The sequence below is a fragment of the Labeo rohita genome, chromosome 7, assembly GCF_022985175.1.
Source record: "Labeo rohita strain BAU-BD-2019 chromosome 7, IGBB_LRoh.1.0, whole genome shotgun sequence".
Classification (NCBI taxonomy): Eukaryota; Metazoa; Chordata; class Actinopteri; order Cypriniformes; family Cyprinidae; genus Labeo; species Labeo rohita.
The window spans coordinates 25940129-25951482 of NC_066875.1; the positions used below are offsets into that span (position 1 = coordinate 25940129).

The window sequence follows — 11354 nt, forward strand, 5'->3', positions numbered from 1 at the left end:
ATATAACTTCTATTATTTCTCAAATTAATTATGTGATCTAGAAGAGAGCACTGTCCGTTTTCTTCCACGTGCGCGAGTGTTATGAGCCCGAGCGCGTTCACTCTCTAGATCTTCTTTTATAACAAAGGAAGTTTATGACAATAAGCAGTGTGGTGTTATTAAACATACAAAGAGTGCATGTCTGCCTATTATAGAATCAACTATAGATCACAATCATGTTATTACAAGCGTTCAGTGATGGTTTAAAGTGGGTTTTAAGCAAATGCATTAATACTTTTCAAATGTGGCATGATGCTAATTTTACTTTGGCAAACGATTAATTGCATACAAAATAAGTTTGTTTGCCTAATATATGTGTGTGTACTGTGTGTAATTATGTATGTATACACACAAATGAATGTATATATTTAAGAGAAGTATGTTATGTACAAAATATTTTTATGTATATAATATAAATTCTATAAAAATGATGATAAATGCATGTAAATATTTCTTAAATATATACATGAATGTGCTTGTATTTATATATGCATAATTACATACATATTAGATAAACTCAAACTTTTATTTTGTATGTGATTAATTGCGATTAATCGTTTGCCAGCCCTAATTTTAAGATGTTTTTTTGTAAGCATTATAGATGGTTTGTGTTTCTGGTGTAGAACCAAACTTTATCTTAAGTTAATGCAGTATATTGAGCAGCGAACACTGTTAAATCCATATACAAGATATATATCTGAGGAAAAAAAAATGCATTGTTGGTCAACGCCACTTAGTGTGCAGGCGTGAATTAGCAGAAAACCGTTTTGCACTCTGTGTAAAAGCACAATTCGTTGACAAATTGCCACATCGTAATCAGTGTGGAAAGGCGTTTAGATGTATATTCTGTGCAGTGGGTAACTAGAGTCTGGTTCTTTTCTGTTTTTTAGGCTTTGTTAGTTACGACAATCCAGTTTCGTCCCAGGCGGCCATTCAGTCAATGAACGGTTTTCAGATTGGAATGAAGCGGCTGAAGGTGCAACTTAAACGATCCAAAAATGACAGCAAGCCATACTGAGTGATTTTACTCTCAAATGGACTTGGTTTGAAAATGTTTTTCTGGTAAGTGGAGTGTGACGTTGGAAAGTTAGAATGACCCCACCCACCCTTAACACCTGCCTTTCCTAATCCTCCTTTTACTTCTCTGGCCTTTCCTACATATCTTCTCTCTTAACCTTCAAAACAAAGACAACATGCAAATTAAGAATTTGTTCCAAGGAGAAAAGAGTTCTTTTTTTTTTTTTTTTTCTTCACACATTTATATATAGATCTAATTGTCCTGTTGATCTTTATTTTCCCTTAAATCTTTATTTTATTATTAGTTTGTTTTGTTTTTGGTGCCATATTACAAGTTTGCTGTGTATAAATCTTGCGTCAAAGGATGTTGCACAATGAAAGCCAGCCTGCGTGACTGCTTTCAGTCCCTTAGACTGTTGATCACCACGGTCTGGCCCCTGTAGATGTTCTCCTGTGTTTACACTAGACTCTTGTAGTACATTCGGACAGTGTAATGCTGATGCCTCCTACAATGCTGCCTTTCTAGAAAATGAAGGAGGCTTGCTGCATCGGTGCAAAAGATAATCAATCAGTCACCTGAATATCGTTTTGAGCATCTGGAAGGTCAGGCTGCACTCCACTAGACTCCGTTTTCATGGATGCCTTTTTATTTAATTCATGTATTTATTTCACTAATTTATTTATTTATTTTTAATGTATCTGTGTCTTCACAATGAGGGTGATGTAACATTGCTTCAAAGTCTGTTTTATGTATTCTGTTGGAGGGCTCAGCTAACAACAGTGATGTTGATGCTTTCTGTTTGTTTTTATTCACATTTAATCTTTTTTACATTCTAAAAAGACAAACACTAAGCAAAGGGTATTATATCACATGTCGGTTCGTAGATGGTGGTTAATCAGTCAGTATTGCTAGCTTGCAGGAGATGCTACACTTACTCTCAGGACATTCTCACCATTCTGTCAGACCAAAACTTCTCGCCCATTATTCTACTCGCCTGGTACGTGGAAAATACCTTAGGAATATGTATGAAAGAAGTGGCGGAGTGCTTCATTTCAGTTCACGAATCCTTTCTTAAAGCCTCAAACGGAAACGAACCTTTTTTTGACCCGAGATTTTTATCCTTTGGAAACTGCTGAGGAATCGCACGGTAGCACGCATGGTTTTAAAACGGCATTTGTATAGATTTTTTGAGCCAAGACACAATCTACGACACGATTTCTGTTTTTATTTTGATGGTCATTTGATACATTATCCTACGCCTCGATTCAAGAGGTCGGCGTTGAAGCTTTTAGCAATATTTGCATTCTGGAGAAGAGCGAGAGACGATACTGCCAAGAACAGAAAGAAGGAGGTTTACAATTGCTGAATTCATGGCCACTTAATTGTCAGAACGATTTGAACTTCAACCTTTGTGGCAAGTGTTCAATAAGTATTTTATCTCGGTGTTTGCAGGTGCATTGAGACTCGTCCTGCATTTCTTACTTACTCCATGCAACTCGCCTTAGTTGATCATGGCAGTAACTAGGTGTTCAAATCGTAATCAAATGTCAATGCCAATCCGAGTCCTGCAGGGTCGTGAGGTGAGGTTGTTTTTATGGAAATCGAGAAGAAAACATTATCCAGATAGTGTATATTACTTAACTATTATGCCTTTTCTATTTTTATAGAGGTTTTATAATATTGCCTAAATAATTTCTCTGAATTAAAACGGTTGTTTAAAAAAAAAAATCGACTCAAAAGATTCAACAGTGTTTTTGTAGAATCCTAATGTGAAGTTTTGTGGATACATTCACCGATTGTTTAAACGACGGATGTGTGGCCCTTTTCACTAGTCGTAGTGTCGTCTGTTTAGTCGTCAACGCAAACAAATTGTACCAAGAGTTGTTCTTTTTCTTTTTCTTTTTTTAAAGTCTGAAGCAAAACCATGGTTCAGTCTAAAGTTCTTACTCACTCCATGTAATATCTCTAAACTAAGTACATCCTTTGTAGTGACGAATGCTGATTTGTGCTTTTATTTAAATTGTCACTTGTTTAATATCCTCACAACGTAACTTAAGCTCAGTGTTGCAATTGGTGAATATTATATAGTGTAGACGGTTTTCTTTTTTGACATTTACCTCACAATTGTCGTCACTGTTCGACACGCTCGTATTTATTAACGGTGCTTTTTATTTTCACTGATTAATTGCAAATAAGCCAATTCTTGTTAACCTCGCAATCTTCACGGACGCACTTCTCAATCCAGGTGAGGAAACGAAACGGTTTGTTTCATGCATTAGAGATGCTTTAGACTGAACCCAGGTGTGGAGCCCCTCTTGAAGCGCTTAGATGCTAGCGCAGGGAACGCCCGGTCCCTGATCTGTGCCTCTGTTCAAATAAACGCATGCGTTACAAATCATTAAGTGGAAGAAAAATGGCAAGGCCACCATTTTGAACAATCCAAAGATTCTTGTGAACTTGTTCTAGGCAGGGATTTTTGTTTGTTAGGCAGATTTTATTTGATTTAAATTTTATTTTTATTTTTATTTTTTTCATAGTTTCGTTCCTTTTATCCAGAGCCGATCGACTGGCGTTTGTGCAAAGGATTTGTGCGCCTTACAACAGCTCACAAGTGCAGAGTAGTTCCACTAATGTGCCAAACACATCAAGTCTTAAATTTCTGTACATGTTTAATGATGATGCTCTGTGTCCCATCATGATGATGTTGTTGTTGTTGTTGTTGTTGTTGCTGTTGTTGTCCTTCACGGAGTTCAATGTAGCTAAATTGTATCCATTTGTGTTCCCCATGACGGGTGTTTTGTGAATAAGAACCAATATGATCAGCTCCAAATATGCATTATTCCACAGTCCCACACAATTCAAAAATTGAAGCACAAAATAAAAGGACTTTCACTGAAAGAGCTGAAACATTGAAGCACAATTTTTCTTTTGGTTTCTCTCTCTCTTTCCCTTGGGCTAAAATGGAAATGCGATTGTGGAACATTTTCATTTGTTGGGTTGAAACGTCGCTGTCGAGGACAGTGTTGTCGTAGCTGTAGTAGGCAGGTTGTGTTGTCTTTCAGTGGTGGTGTTGTTCTTGTTCTTGTTCTTGTTGATGTTTAATGTTATTCCCTTTGTTCACTATTGGCATGGTGCTTATCTCTCCCTCCTCCTTCCCACTTTTCTTCATCGTTTCCTGTGTTGCATTCAATGTTTTGTGTTTAGATGATGTGTGCCCCCTCCTCATGCAAAAATAATCATTCATGATTTTCTTTTTCATCCCCTCTCCTTTTTCCGTTGTGCTTTAACCTAGGTTTGTTATTCGTTTTTTTTGTTTTTGTTCTAGATATCTTCGTGCCCGTTTGTCATCGTTTGCCTAGCATGTCGATGTGACGTCAAAAGTTCATCGTCCAGTCCGTTGTCCTCTTCGCTTCTCTGACGCTTGAAATTTCACACTTGACCCTTTTTGTTAACTTTTGACGCTTATTTGATTACTTATTTTGTTTGTTTCTTTGTGTGATGTTCATTTGTCATTTGTGCTGCCAATAGGGAGCGTTAGAAAGACTGCTACAAGTGTAAAAAGTTTCATGAAAATTGTTCTGAGCAAAGAGTCTATTTTTCTAGAACGTACAAACATAACCACTAGATTTTTGCAGAAGCTTTTAATTTTCATTGTTTCGTTTTTCAGATTTGTTTTTTCTTCCTCTTTGATTTTTATTGTTTTTCGAGCAGTCTTCCTAGCGCTTCTGATTGTGTACTCCTTTTTGATTTTTGTTGTTCTTCTCAAAGCAGCCATTCAGTTTATAGAATCACTTTTGTGTGTTCAAGTGTGGGTGTGTTTCCCTCTTTCTCTCACTTGTTAGTTCTAAACCTTTTAGAGGATGTTTTCGTCACATTTTGCTGAAATCGAGGATAAACTTTGTAATTTTGTGTTAGGTTAGTTGGCATGATGTAATTTTGGGAGTTTCTATTAACAGAGTGACATTACAATAGACACTTGAATTGCCTTTTTTCTTCTTTGTGTGTGTCGAGCCAACACAGGCACATGTTTTTCATTTCCTTATTGTGTGAAAATCAGGATTAGTCTGAAATAATGCATAGAATGAGCAGAGTTGAATTTCTTGTCACAGGTAAATATTAAGCATGCATGTTTTTTTGTAAGTGCACTGAAATCCTCAGCAAAATGTGATCTCTAGTTCTGTTTCAAAAAGTCAAGATGAATAAAGTGGTGCCAAAAGTTTTGCATGTTGCTGTTGGTTACATTTTACAGTATGTTTCACATCATGCTTTACGGCTCCTGCTACAATGACATGTGGTCTCTTTGGATGGTTAAGTTTAAGATTTAAAAAAACAATACAGTGTGTTTAGGTTATGGGTTAAAGTGTGTTTTAACAATGTGTTGTTATACAAACTGAAGTGGGTTTCCAATGAGTCCTTAGATATAAATTTATTGTGCCTACAACAGCAAAAACACATGCTCTTCTTGAGATGTTGTTCAGTGAACGAAAATGTGTTACAACCATACAATTGGTCTGTTTTACAGAGCTTGCAAGCATTTTTATTTTTTTTTTCTTCCCATTCTGACATCTGTATAAGTTGTGAAGTTCTGGACTGATCGGTAGAGCTCAACTGCAGCTTTGCCCCCTCGGCCTTTAGTGTAAAGGCATGTCTCCATGAATGAAGAGCTACATTTGGAAGTCTTTTGTTTTGTTTTGTTTTTTTTTAAAGATGTATTCTGACAGACTAATCTAATTGGGGGTTGAGGTGGTTGTTTTCTATTTAGATTTTAAGCTGCTGTTTTGTGAGTTTAAATGTACTCTTGAGAAAATTTCCTGTGGGATGTTTGTCATTACTGGTACAGAGTGATTGTATTTAACATTTAAGATTTGTACAGATTTTGCCTTTTCTACTTCATAAGTTGTTTCACAATGTAAATCCCAGTAAGTAGAAGCATGTAGACAGTAACACCATGACCAAACATTAACCTGTACAAAGTAACCAAAATGCAAACAAAAATCAACTCCACAAAACAGCCTTTAACTGAATTCTGATGTTTTTTAGTTGTTTTGTCATTTAAGTTGTGTGGTTTTCATTGGAAGTGTAGAGAGTGCAGAATTTATTCAATGTCTGAAACATGTTGTATAAGGTTGGTTAAGGATTTCACGCTACTGTCTCTACAGAAATATAGCAAAATGGACACCCATGAAGCAGTCATCTGGTAGTTTATCTTTAGTTTATGTATGATTAAACTGTTTGAAAAAACATTCACACACATTGTGTCCGAATTCATTTTTTTCTGAATTTAAAGATGCCATTTAGTTTAAATTTTAAATGTGATTTTAACATTTTTCCATCGAATGATACTTTATAATGCACTACTCATACTTACGTCTGAATTAAACAAAACAAAACTAAGTTATTAATCCTAGCCAGTACTACAAATAAATGAATGTGCAAGAACTGCTGCAGTCGAATTTATGTCTTTTATTATGGTCTCATCTGCAATATTACATTAATAAAGAACCAGATTCAAACATCTGTTAGACTTTTATTTATTTTTTTTTTTTTTATGTACACTTCAAAGGAGCTGATGACCATGTTATTAAAAAAAATACACAGAACTAGCAGTTATCACACCAACAAGATTATCATCTTTATGACAAAAGTTAGGTAGACCACATATACACCAATTTGGTGTTTGCAAACAGTGTTTTTTTTTTTTTTTTTTTGTGGGCAGAGCCTATCTGGTGGCAGAAAATGACAGTTTCAAGTAGCTTTCTATGGAAGTCATGGAGTAAAACAATTTAAAAAGTAAATTTTAGTCTACATTTTAAAATTCCAACTTTATCATCACAATTCTGAGACTGTATCTCTCAGTTCTGATGAGTTTATATCCCACGCTTCTGGCTTTTTTTCCTCAGAATTGAAACTTTCTATTGTTGAGGTAAATTGAGTTATAAAGTCTGAACTAGAAGACGTAAACTTGAATTTGCAAGGGGGAAAAAAAGGGTAAATGTTATTGTTTTCATTAGTATTTCATTCTGTAACTGAGGCTAATATAATGTCCCCTATGCACTGCATATGTGAATATTATGTAGACCTATTGTTTATATCAAATTTATGCTTTTAAAGTAGAGTAATCATAGCAGTTTCATCCGTAGTCTGTCCGTTTAAACGTCTGCGTTGGGGGATCGGTGCCTTGCTCAAGGGACTCACCTCAGTCATGGTATTGAGGATGGAGAGTGTGCTGGTTATTTTCTCCCCCCATCTTCAATCCCTGCCGGATCTGGGACTCGAACCTGCAACTTTTCGGGTTACAAGTCCGAGCCATGGCTGCCCCATTCTTCTGATTCTGACATTCAAAGGCACAATACATTTTTTTCCTCTTATTCCATGGATTCTATCCATTTTCCTCTACTTGTTACCAGTGCTTTTCTGCCACCACAATGTGCGTGCAACTGAAAGTGATGTAACTCTGACATCTACTCCAAATTGGTCTACTGAACTACACTGCACAGCTCAAACACCACATCAGTAGGTAGAAATAAGCCGATTAAAAAAAATCCATGTGGAGCTTCTGTCCTTCAATCCTGCCACTGTCTGACAGGTAAGTATCAGAGTTTACTATGGTTTTTGGAGGGGTTGTCCACATCTGTACCGCAGAGAGGAGACAAGTGATTATACTTGGGTGTGATGTTCATTTGGACAGATATTGAATATAAATCCTGACCAACAATGCGGTGCAGGTTTGCGCTGTCCTGCTGGAGCTCTTCAAGGCTTTTCTCAGTTTTCATCATGCCGCCACTCTTTCCAGTAGGGTCCACATTTTTGGGGTACAGAACATCCCCTACGTATTAGGAGGAAAACCAGTGTTTTTGCATAGGTTTATTAGTTACAGTCCTTCATCCAATAAAATGGTTACAACCACTAAACTATTAATTTATTATCTGCCATAATTACCTGGTAAAATGCTTGCAAAGCAGTCAGACGCCTTCAGATAAACAGGCAGCCACTGCTCGCAACCTTCTAAAGACCTCTGCCAAGCAAAGCGATGGAGATCTTTGAGATATGAAAACCGACACATTCGTCCAAGGTCGTAGAACTGAGGTGGAGCGATCCACATTTCCTTTAATTTATAGCTGTGCAGCACTTCAGAGGGAGTGGACCACTAAGAAACAAAGCAGTGTATTTCACAAAAGTTAAGCACTTGTTAGGATAAGACTGAATGACTTCAAAGCTAGTAGGAAAAAGCTTACGTTTATGAATATTAATTATGTTATGTGACGTTTAGCCACTTGTGCTAAGCAGGCGCAGCCAGGATAATTTAATGTCATTTAACGCGCCTTATGATGGCTAAATGTGCTCTAAATATCTGTAAGGATTAAACAATAGTTTAAAACAAGACATGGTTTGTAGTAGTGATTATTGAGGTCCACATCCGTCCGTCTTCCATGCTGTTTACTACGGGGCAGGGATCGGAGTGAAGAGGTTAGGAGAACGTTCTGGGAACCTTCTAGGAACATAAATAGAACGTTCCCTATTGGTTAGCCAGGAAAGTTTTCTTAACGTAAATAGAACGTTCCCTGTAGGTTAGGTCTCGATAGGTTCCCAGAACGTTCCTCTAACCTACAGGGAAAGTTCTATTTACGTTAAGAAAACTTTCCTGGCTAACCAATAGGGAACGTTCTGGGAACCCAAAACCTAACGTTCCCAGAACGTTCTGGGAACCAAAAATTGTTAGCTGGGTAGCTGGCGAATGAGCGCTTGGCTCATGAATATTAATGAGGCCACAGGCTAACGCTTTAGGAAATACGCAGTACGGCAACATTATTTCGCCAGCTAGAGACGAATTGGTCGCGAATACATAAACTATAATGTAACGTAAAAGTTACTTTGATCTAGCCAACACATGACTGTCCCACGGCTTGAGACGCACCTTAAAATGAACTATTTCTTTCTCGTCTTGAAGCGTATGTGGAGTCTCGTTCAGGCAGCAGATGTAAAAGGCTGTGTCGTAGCGCCTCTGTTTGCCGTACAAGCCTATGGGAGTCAGCCAGTTGCCCCACTCGTGTAGAGCCCAGATGTTGGGCAGACACTCCAACTCCTTGCACATCTTAATAAAATTTGCCGAGTTACCAATAACCAGAGATCTCCACTTTGACAGCACGTCGTTGTCCCACAGTCCGCTCAGTCTGGTCAAGGCGGGCTGGGCGTCACTACGAGCATCGTCTGTGTGTCCGCGAATCCCGCTTTCCTCTTGTTTGGGAACCGCCAGGAGCACACCTGACTCTTCAAACGTCTCTCTCACCGCACATATCCTGAAAGCCACATCTCCCGGGATCGGTGATCCCAGTTTCGCTCTGTCGGTGGCGAAAATGGGTGGCCTGGTCTCCGGCGACTGCTTCACGACTCCGATGCCGTAGTTGGGCGCTTTCATAAAGGATTTAAAGATCTCCTGCCACTCACTGGAGAAGTCGGACGCGTCCACCAGCCCACCGGGAAACACGTAGGCGTTGGGCATGAACCCGCTTTTACCGCTCCGTTTCAGCAGTAGCACTTCATAATCAAAGGCGGATTTGTGCGCTATGTCTGTGACTTTCTCCAGACCCGTTTTAAGAGAGTCAGCGCTCTGACCGTGTCTCAGCCCGGCCGCCAAGATCACCGTCGCTGCCTCCCTCCAGTGTTTCAGTGCCGTGTTCATCTTGACCCTATCTTACATGTTCACAGTTACACTAGTAATGTTACCTTATCCGGCAACTTTCGACTTCGGTCAACTAGTCATGACGCGAAGGACAGCACAGAGAAAAACAGTGCGTTTATTCTGTATTTGGTGATTGGCGCCATCTACAGCAAGGGATGAATGCTTGGGTTTCATTACTATGGCACATTTCTAATATGAAGACCTTTTTGTCTCATGGGAGAAATGTGTATGCTAGAAGTATTCATTTGAACCCAATCCAACAGTATTTACAAAATACTTATCCAATTTTCACAAAACGTTAGGTTAATGCGGGTTCCAAAGCTCATTATTGTTATATTTTCTGAGGTAAATCACATGACATGACTATTCACACGCCGTTTTACTTACTGTATAAATGCTTGGAAGTAATATTTAGCGTTTTCAGATCTATTCTTTAATTTGTAGCGTGCCAGTCACCCAATAATTTGGAGAAAAAAACAAAAAACAAATAGCTGTGGTGCAGTAACACTGTCTTAAGGACATTTTCGAAAAATGTACATGCAGAAATGGTTTATTTTATCCTTTGTTTTAGATCAGAATTGTAATCATTCTACAGTTAGTTACAAGTTTGAAGAATAAAGAGTAGAAGGATACAAACAAAAAGGTGTGGTAAAGTGTTTATCGTAAAACATAAAAAAACTCTAATTTCAATGTGACTTTCACAAAAAAAAATATTTAAAATGTATTATTTTTAATAAAAATAAACTCCTTTACAATGGACACTTTATTTATTTAAAAACAATCGGCCTTCGACTTAATATGACGTCATAAAAGCCTGGAAAAGAAACGTTCTAAATGATTCTTGGAAAGCTCAAAGTTACTGTAACTCCGTGGTACTTTACCTGCTGATCGGCACCCAGCTTCACGTGCAGACTCCTTGTGGTAGTACGTGAAGTCAGTATAGTTGCCCCCCCTGCCGGACTGTGGTGGTTGTAGGTGTGCAGGGGGGGTCGGGTAGAGTCGTAAATGACCGGTGTGGTGTAGTGCGTTGTGTGTGGTGGGGGGTGTGACACGGTAATTGACAACAGGAGGTCGGGGTAGTTACTCTCTCTAAACAAATTAACTTTAATGGTTTATAGCAACCCCACCCGACCCCGACCTTCATTAATAATGGTTGTTAATCACTGTTAACACCTGCTATAAACCATATTTATGAGTAGATAGAAATCAAATACATTTAAAGTAATGAGAAAAATATGTGACCAAAGATTTCAAGACATATTAAATGATATTTAATAAAAATGCAATAAACTCAAAAATGCAATAAAGAGCTGAAACTGAATGATTCTTGTGTGTGTCTTGATTTAAACACTTCAAATTCATGATTCAAATCCAGCAAGATGTGACGCAGCATCCAAAGACTTCACTGCATGTTTACATAAACTTGAAAACATAGTAGAGCAGTGGTTCCCAACCATGTTTCTGGAGGCCCCCCAGCCCTGCACATTTTTCATTACTCCTTTGTCTGACAGAGAGAACACAAATAAAAAAACATGGACTGGACTGCTGAGGGCTGTAGGTCAATGATAGGCCTACATTCAATAATATAAAAATCAGTGGCATAGCGAGTCAGACCCA

The 11354-nt window shown here is 38.1% G+C and overlaps 2 protein-coding genes across 13 annotated transcripts in view; one reads left to right on the plus strand and one right to left on the minus strand.

Annotated features, from left to right (window-relative positions):
- Nucleotides 1-6308, plus strand: part of celf1 (cugbp, Elav-like family member 1) — a 33394-nt gene extending 27086 nt beyond the window's left edge. For 11 of the 12 annotated variants that reach the window (XM_051113583.1, XM_051113582.1, XM_051113588.1 and 8 more), the window contains one exon: nt 930-6308. In XM_051113583.1, the coding sequence (XP_050969540.1) occupies nt 930-1057 (128 nt within the window). In that variant the 3' untranslated portion in view covers nt 1058-6308. The remainder of the gene's footprint in view (nt 1-929) is intronic. The other variant, XM_051113580.1, reaches the window with a different exon arrangement.
- Nucleotides 6309-6524: 216 nt separating this feature from the next.
- On the minus strand, nt 6525-9827 carry nudt19 (nudix (nucleoside diphosphate linked moiety X)-type motif 19). The gene is made up of 3 exons (XM_051113592.1): nt 8973-9827; nt 7997-8204; nt 6525-7883 (listed from the first exon to the last, which is right to left on the minus strand). The coding sequence occupies exons 1-3, from the start codon at nt 9735-9737 to the stop codon at nt 7651-7653; spliced, it is 1206 nt and encodes a 401-aa protein (XP_050969549.1). The 5' UTR covers nt 9738-9827; the 3' UTR covers nt 6525-7650.
- Between the last annotated feature and the right edge of the window lie 1527 nt (nt 9828-11354).